The 14,392-nt window shown below is 36.1% G+C and overlaps 1 protein-coding gene across 1 annotated transcript in view; it reads left to right on the top strand.

Moving 5' to 3' along the window:
• LOC126474821 (probable chitinase 10) overlaps positions 1-14,392 on the top strand; it is a 190,856-nt gene that overhangs the window by 33,796 nt on the left and 142,668 nt on the right. Inside the window, exons 8-13 of the mRNA XM_050102295.1 lie at positions 1,433-1,700; positions 4,145-4,369; positions 8,646-8,828; positions 9,853-10,148; positions 11,031-11,258; positions 11,466-11,664. Of these exons, the coding sequence (XP_049958252.1) occupies positions 1,433-1,700; positions 4,145-4,369; positions 8,646-8,828; positions 9,853-10,148; positions 11,031-11,258; positions 11,466-11,664 (1,399 nt within the window). The remainder of the gene's footprint in view (positions 1-1,432; positions 1,701-4,144; positions 4,370-8,645; positions 8,829-9,852; positions 10,149-11,030; positions 11,259-11,465; positions 11,665-14,392) is intronic.

The raw sequence follows: 14,392 nt of genomic DNA, 5'->3' as shown, positions 1-14,392 counted from the left end.
TTCTGTACATCAGTTTCCGTTCTTCGGTATGATGGGATGCAGTCTCTTACATTCCTTCTTACACCATGTGCCCCTAATATTTCTACTCATGTTTTGTAGTCTACAGAGTCAAATACTCCTATACATTTATGTCTACAGTGTAACTTGATTAGCCGGCCGGTGTGGCTGAGCGGTTCTAGGAGTTTCAGTCTGGAACCGTGCGATCGCTACGGTCGCAGGTTCGAATCCTGCCTCGGGCATGGATGTGTGTGATGTCCTTAGGTTAGTTAGGTTTAAGTAGTTCTAAGTTCTAGGGGACTGATGACCTCAGATGTTGAAGTTCCATAGTGCTCAGAACCATTTGTAACTTGATTAACGTATTCTTGATGAGATCTATGAATGCAGCTATCGTGCATTTATCTTTCTGGAAGTCAGAGTGGTTCATGTTGATTAATTCAAATTTCATCAGAAAAACAATGAGTCTCTGTGTATACGCCTATTCAAAAATCTTTGATATGAGTAGTAAGAGAGATATGGGACTGTAACTTTCTGGTTTGTATTCATTTCCCTTTCTGTGTAATGGTCTTATCAGAGCAGTCTTTAAGCAGCTGGAAACTACCAGGCATGTCTGGCAAGTAAGTACCATTTTGAAAAAACTCATGAAAACATTTTTCCAAATCAAACTTTATTTTTACAAGAAAGAGCATATCCTACACTATTTTTCTATATAGTTGCCACCATTGTTTATATGTCATTTTGACTTTGTGGGAAATCACATTTTCTATGCCCTCTTCATAGAAAGATGACGCCAGTGAAGACTGCCACTGCTGAACACCCTTTTTTGTATCATCACTACTGTCAAAAGTTCCTTCCTCAAAAATCACACTTCAGGTTCAAGAACAAGTTGTAGTCAAAATGTGCAAGATCACGCTATAAGGTGGGTGACTGAACCACTCCCAACCAGATTGCTGAGGAAGGTTTTGAGTGACATCAGCAGAATGGGGACATGTGTTGTCATGAAGCAACACAATTCCCTGACTGAGCACTCCTTGCCATACAGCCCCAATTTTGCAATGTCTGACCATCACCTGTTCTTGAACTTGATATGTGATTTTGGAGGAAGGCGCTTTGACAGTAATAATGATACAAAAAACAGTGTTCAGTAGTGGCTGTCTTCACTGGTGACATCTTTCAATGAAGAGGCCACGGAAAAGCTGATTTCCTGCTGCTACAGCTTTCTGAACAATGGTAGCGACTTTGTAGGACAATAGTTTAAGATAAGCTTTTTCCTCTAAAAATAAATTTTGGTTTAAGAAAACGTTTTTATAAGTTATTTCCAAAGTGGTACTTACTTTCTGGACATCTCTCACATGATTTGCATTGTAGTCAGAATTCCTCAGTTTTGTATTCATTTTATCACAGACCATTTCTGATGACAGAGACAACACCACAGAGTGATCAACAGCAGACGTCGCAGGAACCCACGCTTGTCACACCACCTATTGCTGGAGTCCCTGTGAGTGTTGACAGTAGCCAGTACAACTGTTCAGGCCGTGGTTATGTGCGAGACTCGGCCAGTTGCCAAATATATCACCGTTGTGAATGGGGCATGAAGCATACTTACATCTGCCCAGAAGGCTTACATTACGACTCGCGCACTCAACTATGTGATTGGCCACAGATAGCTAACTGCCCCATGGATAATTCTTCACAGCGTATAGGTAAGAACCTCACAGACTTTGTATGTTACATTGTACTTAATGGAAAAGTCAATTCAGAAAATTCTTAAATTTACAAAGAAACACATGGACTTTCTGGTACTTACCTTCAAGAGGCTCAATTCCCAGTGCTGATGACAGAAATACATACAAGATATAATGATACTACTAGCTTCTGGAAGATATTTGCATTCCTTTCTCCTCATACAAGGTGGATCCCTCTAAGTTTGAATTTTAAGACACCTGTCCTCTCCTCCATCCTTCTCCCTAATCCAGTCTCCCCTTGCTGAAGAAAAAAAAATCTTTATGGCACTGATTTTTTTGTGTGTGTTTCTGTTGGCAATAATGGAAGTTGTCTCTCATGAAGGTAAGCATTAGGCAGCCTTACCCATCTGTCTAAATAAAAGTTTATTTTCTTAACAAATATTTTAATGCAGAGGTGTAAGGGGCAGTCCAGTCAAAACAAGACATTCAATGCCTTCAAGGGAAAATGTTTGTGGTTGTCTATGGAACCATGGTTGTATCTAGATGTGCACCATTTCATTGGAATCAAATTGATGGCTACAAATGTCTTTCTTCAGGGCTCCAAAAATATGGAAAGATTGGGACTGTATGGAGGATGTGTGAGGGCTTACCAGTGAACTTCTGAAGCATAATCAAAACAACCTCGACAACATGTAGGTGGGCATTATCCTGCAACAGAGTGATGCTGCTTGTCAGCCTGTTGCTCACAAAATTTCTGGAACATGGCACTACAATTAATGCACAGCAGTATGTGGACACACTGTGAAAATTGAAGCGTACCATCAAATCCATTGCTAAGCAATGTTGACAGAGAGCATCATTTTGTTGCAAGATAATGCCTACCCACATGTTGGCAAGATTGTTTCAGTACACTGCAAAAGTTTTGCTGAGAAGCCCTTACACTTCCTCCATACACCACTGATCTCTCCCCATGCGGTTTCCATATTTTTGGAGACCTAAAAAAAGACATTTGTAGCCGCTGAGGTGCAAGCCTGGGCATCATCATGGTTCCGTAGGCAACAGCAAATATTTTTGCATAAAGCTGTTGACTGTCTTGTCTCACAATGGGATAAATGTTTTAACAGTTGTGATGATTACTTTTGCAATAATAAACAGTTTACTTACTTTTTTCCCATCTGTCATGTTTTTGTTAACTGTGCCCTATTTAATAGCAAGAACTTTATTAAAAAGTGTAGCTGAAAACAGTTGAATGTGTTTGTGAAATGATTTGTGTAAAAGTAAGAAATAAAAAAGTGTAAAGAAACATTTTATACACCTTTGAACAGTGCTGAAAATCATGTATAGCAGATGACGTGCCAATTGAGAATTTTAAGTTCAGTGTTTAACTTAGAACCTTAGAATTTTAAAGAGTACTATGGCATATCTGTTTGGTAGATTATGAAGACCACCAGACAGACATCCTCCAGTGCTTTTTAAAAGTCAGAGTTAAATGTTAAACTTTAAATTGTCAATTGACACCTCATTTACTGTACGTAATTTTGAGCATCGTTCAAATGTGCATTTAATGTTCCTCTAATCTATTTTATTTCCTATTTTTAGACAACTCTCAAAAAATTTGAATGTCCCTTTTATTTTTCTTTTATTTTCAGATTTTATTCAGAAAGAATGAAATACGTTGTATTTATTACCTTGATTATTTTAAGCAATTACATGTTTTTTGCACAACTGGACCTCATGCTGGTCAATTTCGTGACCTATTTGTCCATTTCCCACTCTTAATTTGGCTATGAAAATTCAGACAAAAATTCATTGTGTAATTTATAGAGAGCCTTGTTTTACCTCTGCTCAAATATTTGATGAAAAAGAAGTACTTACATGCTGTACTTTGTTACTATGAATCTACAATATTTATTTTGGCAGCGGTCAGAATTCTAAGATGAATGGAAGTCACATATACTTAATGTGCCAGAGTGAGGAATGTTAGATGACTTAACATCATGTTACTATACTGCTCTATTACAGTGCTTCAACTGCATGTGGGGATGTTTATGTATTTGTGGGTTGAGTCAGCATTGTGAGTACTGTTTGGGAACTGCTGCAACAGGTTTAGTAATCATTCAGGGATGCACATCAAATTAAATTATGGCAGTAGGTGCTGACCTAGAGATAATACCATAATTTCTCTTAACATTATCATCTTAAGTTACAAATCAGGGCTGAAATCCTTATTCTGTTTATATAGTCCATTAGAGTTACACGAGTGTTTTCTCAGGATTGTGTAGAATGTTTCAGTGACAATGCAGGAGAGCCATAATGTTGATTGTTTGGTGATACATTGGCACCAATTCCACTTGCATGAAAACAGAATTATCATTTCTTCTTATCACTTTCTCTTACTGATGCATTCCTATACTCATATTTAATTCACTTCAATAATTCCACATGTACTTTGTGTCTTCTAGAACAAGAGAAGCAGTCAGAGGTAACCTGCAATGAGGAAGGACTTATGGAAGATCCTAAAGACTGTAATAGGTATTACATGTGTCACAAAGGCGTGGCACAGCACTATTCGTGCATGCTTGGTCAGTATTTCAATGTGCAAAAGGGCATTTGTGAATATGGCAGTTGCATGCCAAAGGCTTCTCAGGACAACATTCCAAGCAGTCAAACAAGAAATCTGGTTGGAGGTAACTTTCAACTTACATAAATAGCTCTATCCTGATTTTTTACTCATCCTGTGCAAGTGTGCATGTGTGTTTTGCACTACATGTCTTCTGAATAGAGAGTTATCATGCACTTATCTTTTATCATCTACAAATAGGAGTGAGAATTACAGAAAATCATTAATTACAACTTCCGGGCTGAATTGCCTGCAGTAGGCAACAAAATGTCAGGAAGGAGAAGAAGTTTTATATATGGACCACGGCAATTCAACCTGGAAGTTTTAATTAATGAAGATACCGGCCGTGAAAGCTTACTTACATGTTATGAACATTACAGAAAATATTTATAATATATGCAAAGAAAATATACTCACTGAGTGGCAAACTAGTCACAATATTTTTATTGATAATAATGATGATGTATTAACAAATCTATGCATATTAGCACTAGTATTTCCCTGAAGAAGCAGTATTAATTAACTTTCATGCAGAAAAAAATATTGAATTTTATTGATACAGAAAACTACAGTTCATACATAAAATGTCAGTGAAAATCAACTGTAAAATATCAGTCCATTTTAAAAAAACAATGTCCTTGATGTAAATCCAAATAAATAAGGCTGATGTCTGAGGACCAGGAAGGAGGAGAAAAAGGGGGGGGGGGGGGGGGGGAAGCTTAGCAGTTACTTATCTGCTGGTAATTACAATGCTTTCAGATGGAGCACAAAGTTTGATAGGACAAATATGGAGAATGAATGTGACTGCGCTTTTTTCAAATGAACTATTCCAGTATATATCTATATTAATTTAGAAGGACTGCAGGAAACTTAAACCATTTTGCCAGATAGTGAGTTGAAGATCACAACCTCTGAATATAAGTTCAATGTGTTAATTCCTGCAGCACTTAGTGTAATCTCTTTTAGTTGGGAGATAGCACATAATTGAAGCATATCAAGTATACTCGGATCAGAATAACAAAATGATTGGCAGTTGAGGGTGGAAGGGAGCAATGTTGTCAGTTTTCCAGTACATGAGCCACAGTATGGCTGCAGCAGCAACAGCCTGTGTTTTTCCTTATTGGACTGCCTTCTGACGTCACCTTTTAACGTGCAGTACTGAATTCACTTTACAGGATCATAATATCCTTGTGGCTTAACAAAAGCAGTCCCATGCATAAAATGATACTGTGTTACTGTTATTTGTATATCTCAACAAAAGCAACAGGAATTGCACTGTCTTTTACAATAATCAGAATGAATCACATTCACTTGTCATATTCAGTATGAAAGGTGCGTTAAAATGGATCTGAATTGTTCATGTAAATACAGTTACTAACAACATTAAAATAATATAAATTGCCTGAGCTCTTACCAATCACTGAAGTGTGCATGCAGAGTGTCATATTTGTGCAGAAGAGTATTCCTTAATAATGAGATGAGATTTATTGTGCAAATGCAGCTCATACTATTCAGTGTAAAATATGAAACACAAACACAAAGATGTAGATAAATTAAGGAAAAGGGTAAATGCCACTTAGTTCAGAACCACTTTCTTCCTCAACAGTGTCATTATTTGAGCTCTGGTGAGTGGACAAGTCATTTGAATTCCCTAAGGATATAATAACATTTTCAATATTACTCTCTAACTTTTCCATGCTTCTTTGAGAGCCATTTCTGTGTGTCATACAACATAACTCCACCTTCCTGGCATTATTTGTGCCACTGATTCCTCTAACAGTATTTTAATTTCTGCCACAGTGAAGCTTTTGTTGAAATGTAATGTTTAATCTGCCCCCCAATTCATTTTGATGGTGTTGAAGTATCAGTGGTATAGTAGAAGTGTAAGAACCCCGTTTCCACCTTCTCTAATGCAAAATAAAGTCACTACACCCAGAAACAAAGCAGTAGCAGAGAGATTTGTCAACAATGAATGGAACGAGGCATAGCCGAGTGTGTTCTCTGATGGGCTGTTACTGTGGTAACAGCTCTACAAACAGCTGCACTTCAATCACTTTTTCATTCTGATCTGGGTATAAATTATGTACTGTGGTTTCATCCTCACTGAAAAGTAAGGGACCACCCACATGACTATAAGTGTACATGAAAATGCTCAAAGCTTTGATTTTGGAACTCTTTGTTACATACTCCTGGACAGCACAAGGCTTCCAAGAAATTTGCGTTTGAATTTTGTGTCTACCTTTGATAACAGATCTCTTCATCTGAGTGACGTTTGTTTCAGTTTCTATACGCTTTGATTTCTTCCAAGACCAAACTTGTGAGACTGTACTACAAACGCTTTTTTTAACTGTTACCTTTGTAATGCGTCATTTGCAACTGGTACAGAGATAGATGTTAATCTCTCATATTTGAATGTTTCTTATCAGCACAGGTGGCCTCTCTGTCCCTTTTATGTAACACACACTTAATTTTTTGAAACTGACTCAGGCACTGTTTCAGAAACTGCTCTTTAAACAGTGTAATTAAATTTTGTCCTAAACTGATATCCAGCTATCATATGAAAATATGTTTCCCATAATAAGAACATGCACAATACTATATCTCAGATAGATATAAAGTTTACATTCTGCTTATGGTGTGAAATGTTACTCAGTAATTCCAGCTGCATGTGGGAGACTATTTGAGATGTGTTGCTTACTAGCATCATGAAACTTCTTTTCATTTGAAAATTTTTCTGTATGTAATATACATTCTACATCTACATCTATTCAGTCTGCAATTCACACTTAAGTTCTTGGCAGGGGGTTCATTAAATCACCTTTACATTACTTCCACCATTCCACTCTCAAACAGCATGCGGGAAAAATGGAAATGTAAACTTTTCTGCACTAGTTCTGATTTCTCTTACTTTAGTATGATCATTTCTTCTTATGTAGGCTGGCATCAATAAAATACTTTTACCTTCAGAACAGGAAGTTTGTGATTGAAATTTCATGAAAAGACCTCACTGCTATGAAAAATGCCTTTGTTTTAATGATTGCTGCCCCAATTGGCTTATCATCTCCATGACACTCTTTCCACTATTTCACAATAATACAAAACTAACTGCCCTTCTTTCAAATTATTTGATGTCCTCAGACAATCTTATGTGGTAAAGATCTCATACTGCATAGCATTACTCTAGCAGATGACTGACAAGCATAATGTAGGTAGTCTCTTTTGTGGACCTGTTGTGTTTTCTAAGTGTCCTGCCAATAAAACACCGTCTTTGGTTTGCCTTCTCTGCCATATTATCTGTGTGATCATTCCAATTTCAGTTGTTCATTATTGTAGTTCCTAGGTGTTTAGCTGAATAGACGGCCTTTAGATTTGTGTGGTTTATTGTGTAAATGAAATTTAACTGGTTTCTTTTAATAGTCATGTGGATGATCTAACACTTTTTCTTATTTGCAATCAATTGCTACATTTTGTGCCTTACAGATATTGTGCCTAAGTCATCTTGCAGTTGATTTTGATCGTCTAATGATGGTAAGTCACAGTGCCATCTGCAAACAATATAAGATGGCTGCTCAGAATGTCTTCTAAATTGTTTATGTAGATTAAGAACAGCAGAGGGCCTATAACACTTCCTTGGGGAACACAAGCTATCACTTTTGTTTTATTTGATGACTTTCTGTTGATTATTATGCACTGTGACCTTTCTCGTAGGGAATCCACACAAGTGAGGTGATACTCCACTGTTACAAGATTTGATTAGAAGTCTCTTGTGAGGGAAAGTGTCAAAAGCTTTCTGGAAATCTAGAAATGTGGAATATATTTGAGATCCCTTGTCATAGCTCTCATTACTTCATGCAAATAAAGAGCAACTTGTATTTCACAAGAATGGTGTTTTTTGAGTCCATGATGACTGTGTGTCAGTAGTCCATTTTCTTTGAGGTAATTCATAATGGTTGAACACAACGTCTGTTTCAAAATCCAACTACACATATGTCAGTGATATTGGTCTGTAGTTCATCAATTACTTGTATTTCTGTTCTTGAGTACTAGTGTGATCTGTGCAACTTCCCAGTCTTTGGTATGGATCTTCCATTGAGTTAGTGGTTGTGTGTGATTGCTAAGTGTTGAGCTTTTGTGTCAGCATACTCTGAAAGAAACCTAATTGGTACACAGTATGGACTGGAAGACATGCCCTTAGAAAGCAGTGACTTGTTGATGCACATCTTATAACCTCTTTTCAAGACACTGTCCATTTTGTTCAGCTGATCTCCATTGCTATCTCTGTAAAAAATTAAAATGTCAGCATCAAACCTTGAAGTAATATATTTATGCATTTTTTTTTGCAGAGGATCATTACAAAGTGGTGTGTTATTATGCCAGCTGGGCATGGTATCGCAAAGAAGGAGGAAAATTTGTGCCAGAGCACATTGATCCCACTCTGTGTACCCATATTGTATATGCTTATGCATCACTGGATCCTAACACACTCACCATGAAATACTTTGATGAGCGTGCAGACAAGGAAAACAGTGAGTATAAAAGTGTTCTTAAATTTAATTATGTAGGATTAAATTTTGTCATTGTAGTATTTGATATAGGTTAGAGAACATATAATGTGGATACATAAAGATATGAGAACTGTTAAATGTTTTAGCCAGTGCAGCAGCTTTGTCCCATCAAGAATTTCCACAACAAATGTCTGAGAGTGTTACCTAATTACTGTAGATAGCTCTACATACATACTCTGCAAACCACTGTGAAGTGCTTGACGGAGGTTACTTAGCATGATACCACATGTTTGGCTTTCTTCATATCCAAATTTCATATATAATTTCAAACTGAAAGAATTTAAATCAAAAAGCTGCTGACACTGAATGTTGTGAGCATTCAGACCTCTTTTGATTTTCAAGGTCCTATTTGCACCTTCTTTTTTGTCTGCAATATATTTAAAATTAATAATAATAATAATAATAATAATGGTGTTATACTAACACATCCATGTTTAATTGATGTGGTATTTAGTTTTTAGTGTAGCATATGTGCATTTTTATAACAGTTTTTTTTTTCCTTATGTTTGACTACGTGACACACTCCACATCACTAAAGATTTTCCTTCATGGTGAGCTCTTTGGAACTCATTGTGTGAATTAATTAACAGTTCATCATACTTTTATGGGGTGTATAGTTAATGATTTTTAGTACTGCTGAAATTAATACAACTGCTTTCTCAATCAGTCAAATCTTGCCATTAATGTAGTAACCACTGTGTGCATCACACAGAGTAAATTGTTTGTGTGTATATGTGTCTTATGACAGAGCAGAGGTATGAAATTTGTTATCTGTGTAAGATTACTTGGTTTCATATTTTTATGTGCATGTCACTACATTTGTTTATCTGCTTACAGTAAATATATGTACTTTTTTCAAATTATTGTTCTGCAAAGACTGGAATAATGAGCCATAAATGTCTTAGGTTAGAACAGAATGTATTTATCATGTTTTACAAAGTTGTTTTTGTTTCTATAAAAATGTCTCTGCATTATTCCATTGTAGATTTCTATGAGAGGTTAACTGAATTACCAAAGAAGTCAGGTCACCACCAACAGCATGCATCTGATGTGACAGTGATGATAGGCCTTGGAGGATGGACAGATTCTGCTGGGGATAAGTACAGCAGACTAGTGAGTGAAGGATCAGCACGGCGACGTTTTGTGTCTAAGGCAGTGGAATTCCTACAGAGACATCAGTTTGGTGGTCTTCATCTTGACTGGGATTACCCTCGCTGTTGGCAGTCCAACTGTGGGCGTGGGCCTACTTCAGATAAACCAAATTTCACAAAACTTGTACAAGTATGTAATATATCATAACATCCATGCTAATATTTACTTAAAACATTGTGTCATATTATGTGCTGGAGTGAGATAATGTTTTAAAGGTTTTCAGTTATTTTACCACTTGTTTCCTACAATTAGAAAGTTATTAGGCTTTATATAGGCTAAAATTTCGCTGTTATACTAGCTTACAACCAATCTTATATGAAAATTCCTGTTTATACCACTGTTTCCCTAGATTACTGTTATGTGACTTTCCTGGTGGTAAATGAAAACCAGAAGATTGGATACAAATCTTTTGAAGCATAAGAGATTATCAGTTGATTTCAAAAAATGGCTGACAAGTAAAATATAAAGAATACATTTGAGTTCTTTTACCTTTTGAAATCTAGAAGGTCTAATGACTTTATTTTGGCTGCCTCTCAGCTTTGGAAATAACTGGTTAGTCCAAAATGTGAACAAAATGATAGCAGCTGTCACTCGTACCTGTAAAATTAGTGATGCTTTACTTTTGTTGCATTTAAACCAGTATTTTTCTTTCATGTGTTCAACTTTTAAGACCAGTTACAACATAACAGTCCTAAAAGAAATGTGAAAAGCAAAATATGAAAAAACTGTCAAATTTTACATATTTCTCTTTATAAATTCTAAATCTTCTTTCTCATTCCATTTGTTGTAGTGTTCCATTAAACCTGCATTCTTCAAAAATATTTTTGTAGCTGCATATTCCAAGCTGTTAGTCATTATTATTGGGTTATTTCATCAACTGATGTTCTCTTGTTTCCCAATCTCCGGTAACTTACTTAAATTGAAATAAAGTAGCGAGTAAAAATACCTCTAAGTTTTAATTGTAGGTTAAGTATTACGAATTTTGTTTCCTGATAAGACTGAATGTTTCAGGAACTGCGCCAAGCATTCAAGAAACAAAACCCGCCACTTGCACTGGCAATTTCTATTTCTGGTTATCATGAAGTGATAGATGAAGCTTACGACTTAGCTGAACTAGGTCGCAACACAGATTTCATGTCTGTCATGACCTACGATTACCATGGCAGCTGGGAGAAGAGTACAGGCCACGTCAGCCCACTATACCATCGCAGTGGTGATATTTTCCCCATGTACAATACAGTTAGTATTACTATTTTCACAAGTATCAATTTTTAACGAACTTATTGTCATACACAAAATAACATAAATTTTCATATAACTTAAACATAACTATATAATCAGAAATAATAATTTACATGCTTTAAAATACAATTGAACAATTTGACTTGTAGTATGTATCATGAATAAATTTTAAATAATTGTACTCTATCTATTTAATTTCAACAGAATGACACAATGGAATACCTTGTGAACAAAGGAGCACCTCGCGACAAACTGCTGGTTGGCATTCCATTTTATGGCCAGAGCTATACACTCGAAAACCCAAGTAACCATGATATAGGTGCACCTGCCACAGGACCAGGACTTGCAGGAGAGTTCACCATGCAACCAGGAATGCTAGCATATTATGAAATATGTGATCGAGGTCAGTGTCAACATTAACTCACTTCATAAGTGATGTGTACAAACATCATCCAGAAATTTAAAAAAAAAGAACACAACATTTTGTCATGCAAATATATTTATTAACAGTACGGAAAGACATACATTTTACTTCTCCACATAGTTATCTTGATCGTTGAGGCACTTGTCTCACTTTAGTAACAGTTTAAGTAATTATTGCTAATGCCATGCAGCTACATGGTGATTCACTTTTTAGTGGTGGCATCTTTTAAATCATCATCATGTACTCAGTATCGCCCTTCATTTTCAGAAAGAGGTGAAAAGAAAGAAGCAATCTGTGAACTGTTTGCACAAAACTCAACTATCTCACTGTGGGAGTCATCACTTAACCTCTCCAACAATCAGGATTGTTGTCTTCATTTCCCATTCATGCAGCATCAAGCCTGGTTGGGACATTTATGATGGTTTTCCACTTTACTCTGACTTTCCACAGCACTTCTTCAGTAACTGTTTTGTTCCAGTCCAGATTCCTTCTTCTTGCACTCATCTTTATTAAGTCAATCCATCTTGTTCTGTGCCCTCTCTTTCCCTCAAACATCATGTCCATCTTTCATGTTGGTATTCTTCTATCTTCCATTCTCTTTGTTTCCAAACCATTTTAACTTGTTCTCCTCATTTCTCTCATTCAGCTTGTCTACTCCAATTTCATTTGTAACATTGTCATCCCACTCCCTCTCCTTGTTTTTCTAACATGCACTAATAATGAAGATACTGTTGCTAAAATATTTTAGTTACTCTTATATATAACAAAAATCTTCACTTCTTGATGATGGTTGTCTTGTTCTAGCAGGTTGTGTCCTTGTGGATATTTTTCAGTTGTATCTGACGATGTAGTTGTTTATGTAGCTGAATATGTTGTCACTCTTGCTGTTTCTTTGTTCTCTGGTCCTGACTGTGTTTGTTTTAGAAATAATATCCTAGTTATTGCTAACAATGTAACTACTGGAACACTTTTTCACAGTTTGCTTCTCAAAACAATGTTACATATCCAATGTTACTATAATGTCAGAAACAATGTGGCCATACTCTAATTAATATATTTGGTTCATTACTGGTGGAGCAGCAGGTACACCAAAGAGGATACATTCTTTTCAGTTCTTTAGACACATATATTTCTTTGTGTACTGCCTGCAATCACATAAACTCCTTTTGCTGGTTCAATATGAAATCATTCCAGTATGATTCTTGCACCATCATTTATTTCTTTGAGCAACAAGATTACATTTGCAGTCAAGGTATTTAACAAATATCAAAACATTTTTGACAGAAAATAAGCTCACTAACTACAAATATTAGACACCACGGAATCTTTTTTTTTTTTCTTTTTTAAAATAAATGTTGGTAGCTGAATTACAGCCTTTTGACCCTGATCATGAACCAACATCTTGTACTGTGATAGTCATTTATAAGTTGTTTATACCTCAGTTTCATAATTACCAATTCAAAATAGGTCTTCTTTGATTCAGTTCTGTACTTTGCCAGGATCTCTTTTTCTGGACTATCTTTAGTTGCTGAAAAACACTTCTCTTTACAGTGTCTGCTTCTGAAAATCTCTGGCAGATTTCACCTTATAGACATATGTGGCCAATACCGAGTAACAATGGTCTTGACATGTCCAATATCCTAAAAATAATCACTGGATAAATAAAGCTACTGCTACTACTACTGCACTTCTGAAAAGAACAGGACATTTTTGTGGGAAATTGAATGTAGTTAAATTTTGTTGTGGGATACATTTTCACTGGAGGCCGTAGTTTCTGAGTTATTTAAGAAAATGTACCAAAGTTAGGTTCAAACGATCCCCAACCTCAACACTCAGCCCCCACTGGAAGGGTTTCTAGTACATTGTTCACAGTACTCCCTCCTACCACTTAACAAAGATTTCTAACTGCACGAATTGTTGCAGAAATCCGAGTGTTTTGGTCTTCATTGACTGACATTTGTGTAGATTCTACCTAACAATTTTGTGAATTTTGACAGTGTAAAGTAAGCAGTTACATCTTGTATTTGTCAGGCCTTCTACTACTGTGCTTGTAAGGGTTAAGTTTGGATCAAATTGCCAATACAGTTAGTTTTAGTGTAATGTTTACAAAGGTCATTTTTCTTTCATTACCCTCATGGTCATGTTTAAATTGATAATATTAACAAAATAGTCAAGTATGTTGGTGGTGCAATAGCCTAGCCAGTAAAGACCAAAAAAGGTTGAATATTGGGAATAGTTCATGTAGTTAGAAATTTTTGTAGAGTGGTAGGAGGAAGTGGCATGAACAAAATACTAGAAATCCTGACTGGTGAGGGATGAGTGTGGGAGTGGAGGTGCATTTGGAGATGACTTATACATGCTTTTCTCGAATAACTCAAAACCATCATCTCCAGTGAAAATGTATCCCAGTACAAAATTTAACTTAAATTTCCAACAAAAAGGTCCTGTTAAATTATTCTTTAGGACCAATAGTCTGCATATAGCATGCAAGAGCATATGAAAACTGCATGGTTTTGAAAGCCAGATATAACACTGCAGGTTGCTTAAAAAGACATCAGTAGGGGCAGCTGAATCTCCCAGTATATTCACTTCTTTGTATAGCTGGCATAATGTCCCATTTTCTGCCATGTTCATTGCCTGTAGTGAAATGGAACCAACTTCTATGTAGTTTACAAGCAGTTGTCCATTCACAGTGAAGTTTTTATCA

The sequence above is a fragment of the Schistocerca serialis genome, chromosome 4, assembly GCF_023864345.2.
Source record: "Schistocerca serialis cubense isolate TAMUIC-IGC-003099 chromosome 4, iqSchSeri2.2, whole genome shotgun sequence".
In the NCBI taxonomy this organism is placed as follows: Eukaryota; Metazoa; Arthropoda; class Insecta; order Orthoptera; family Acrididae; genus Schistocerca; species Schistocerca serialis.
The sequence above is the reverse complement of the archived record's forward strand: the minus strand, read 5'-3'. Positions and strand labels throughout refer to the sequence as shown.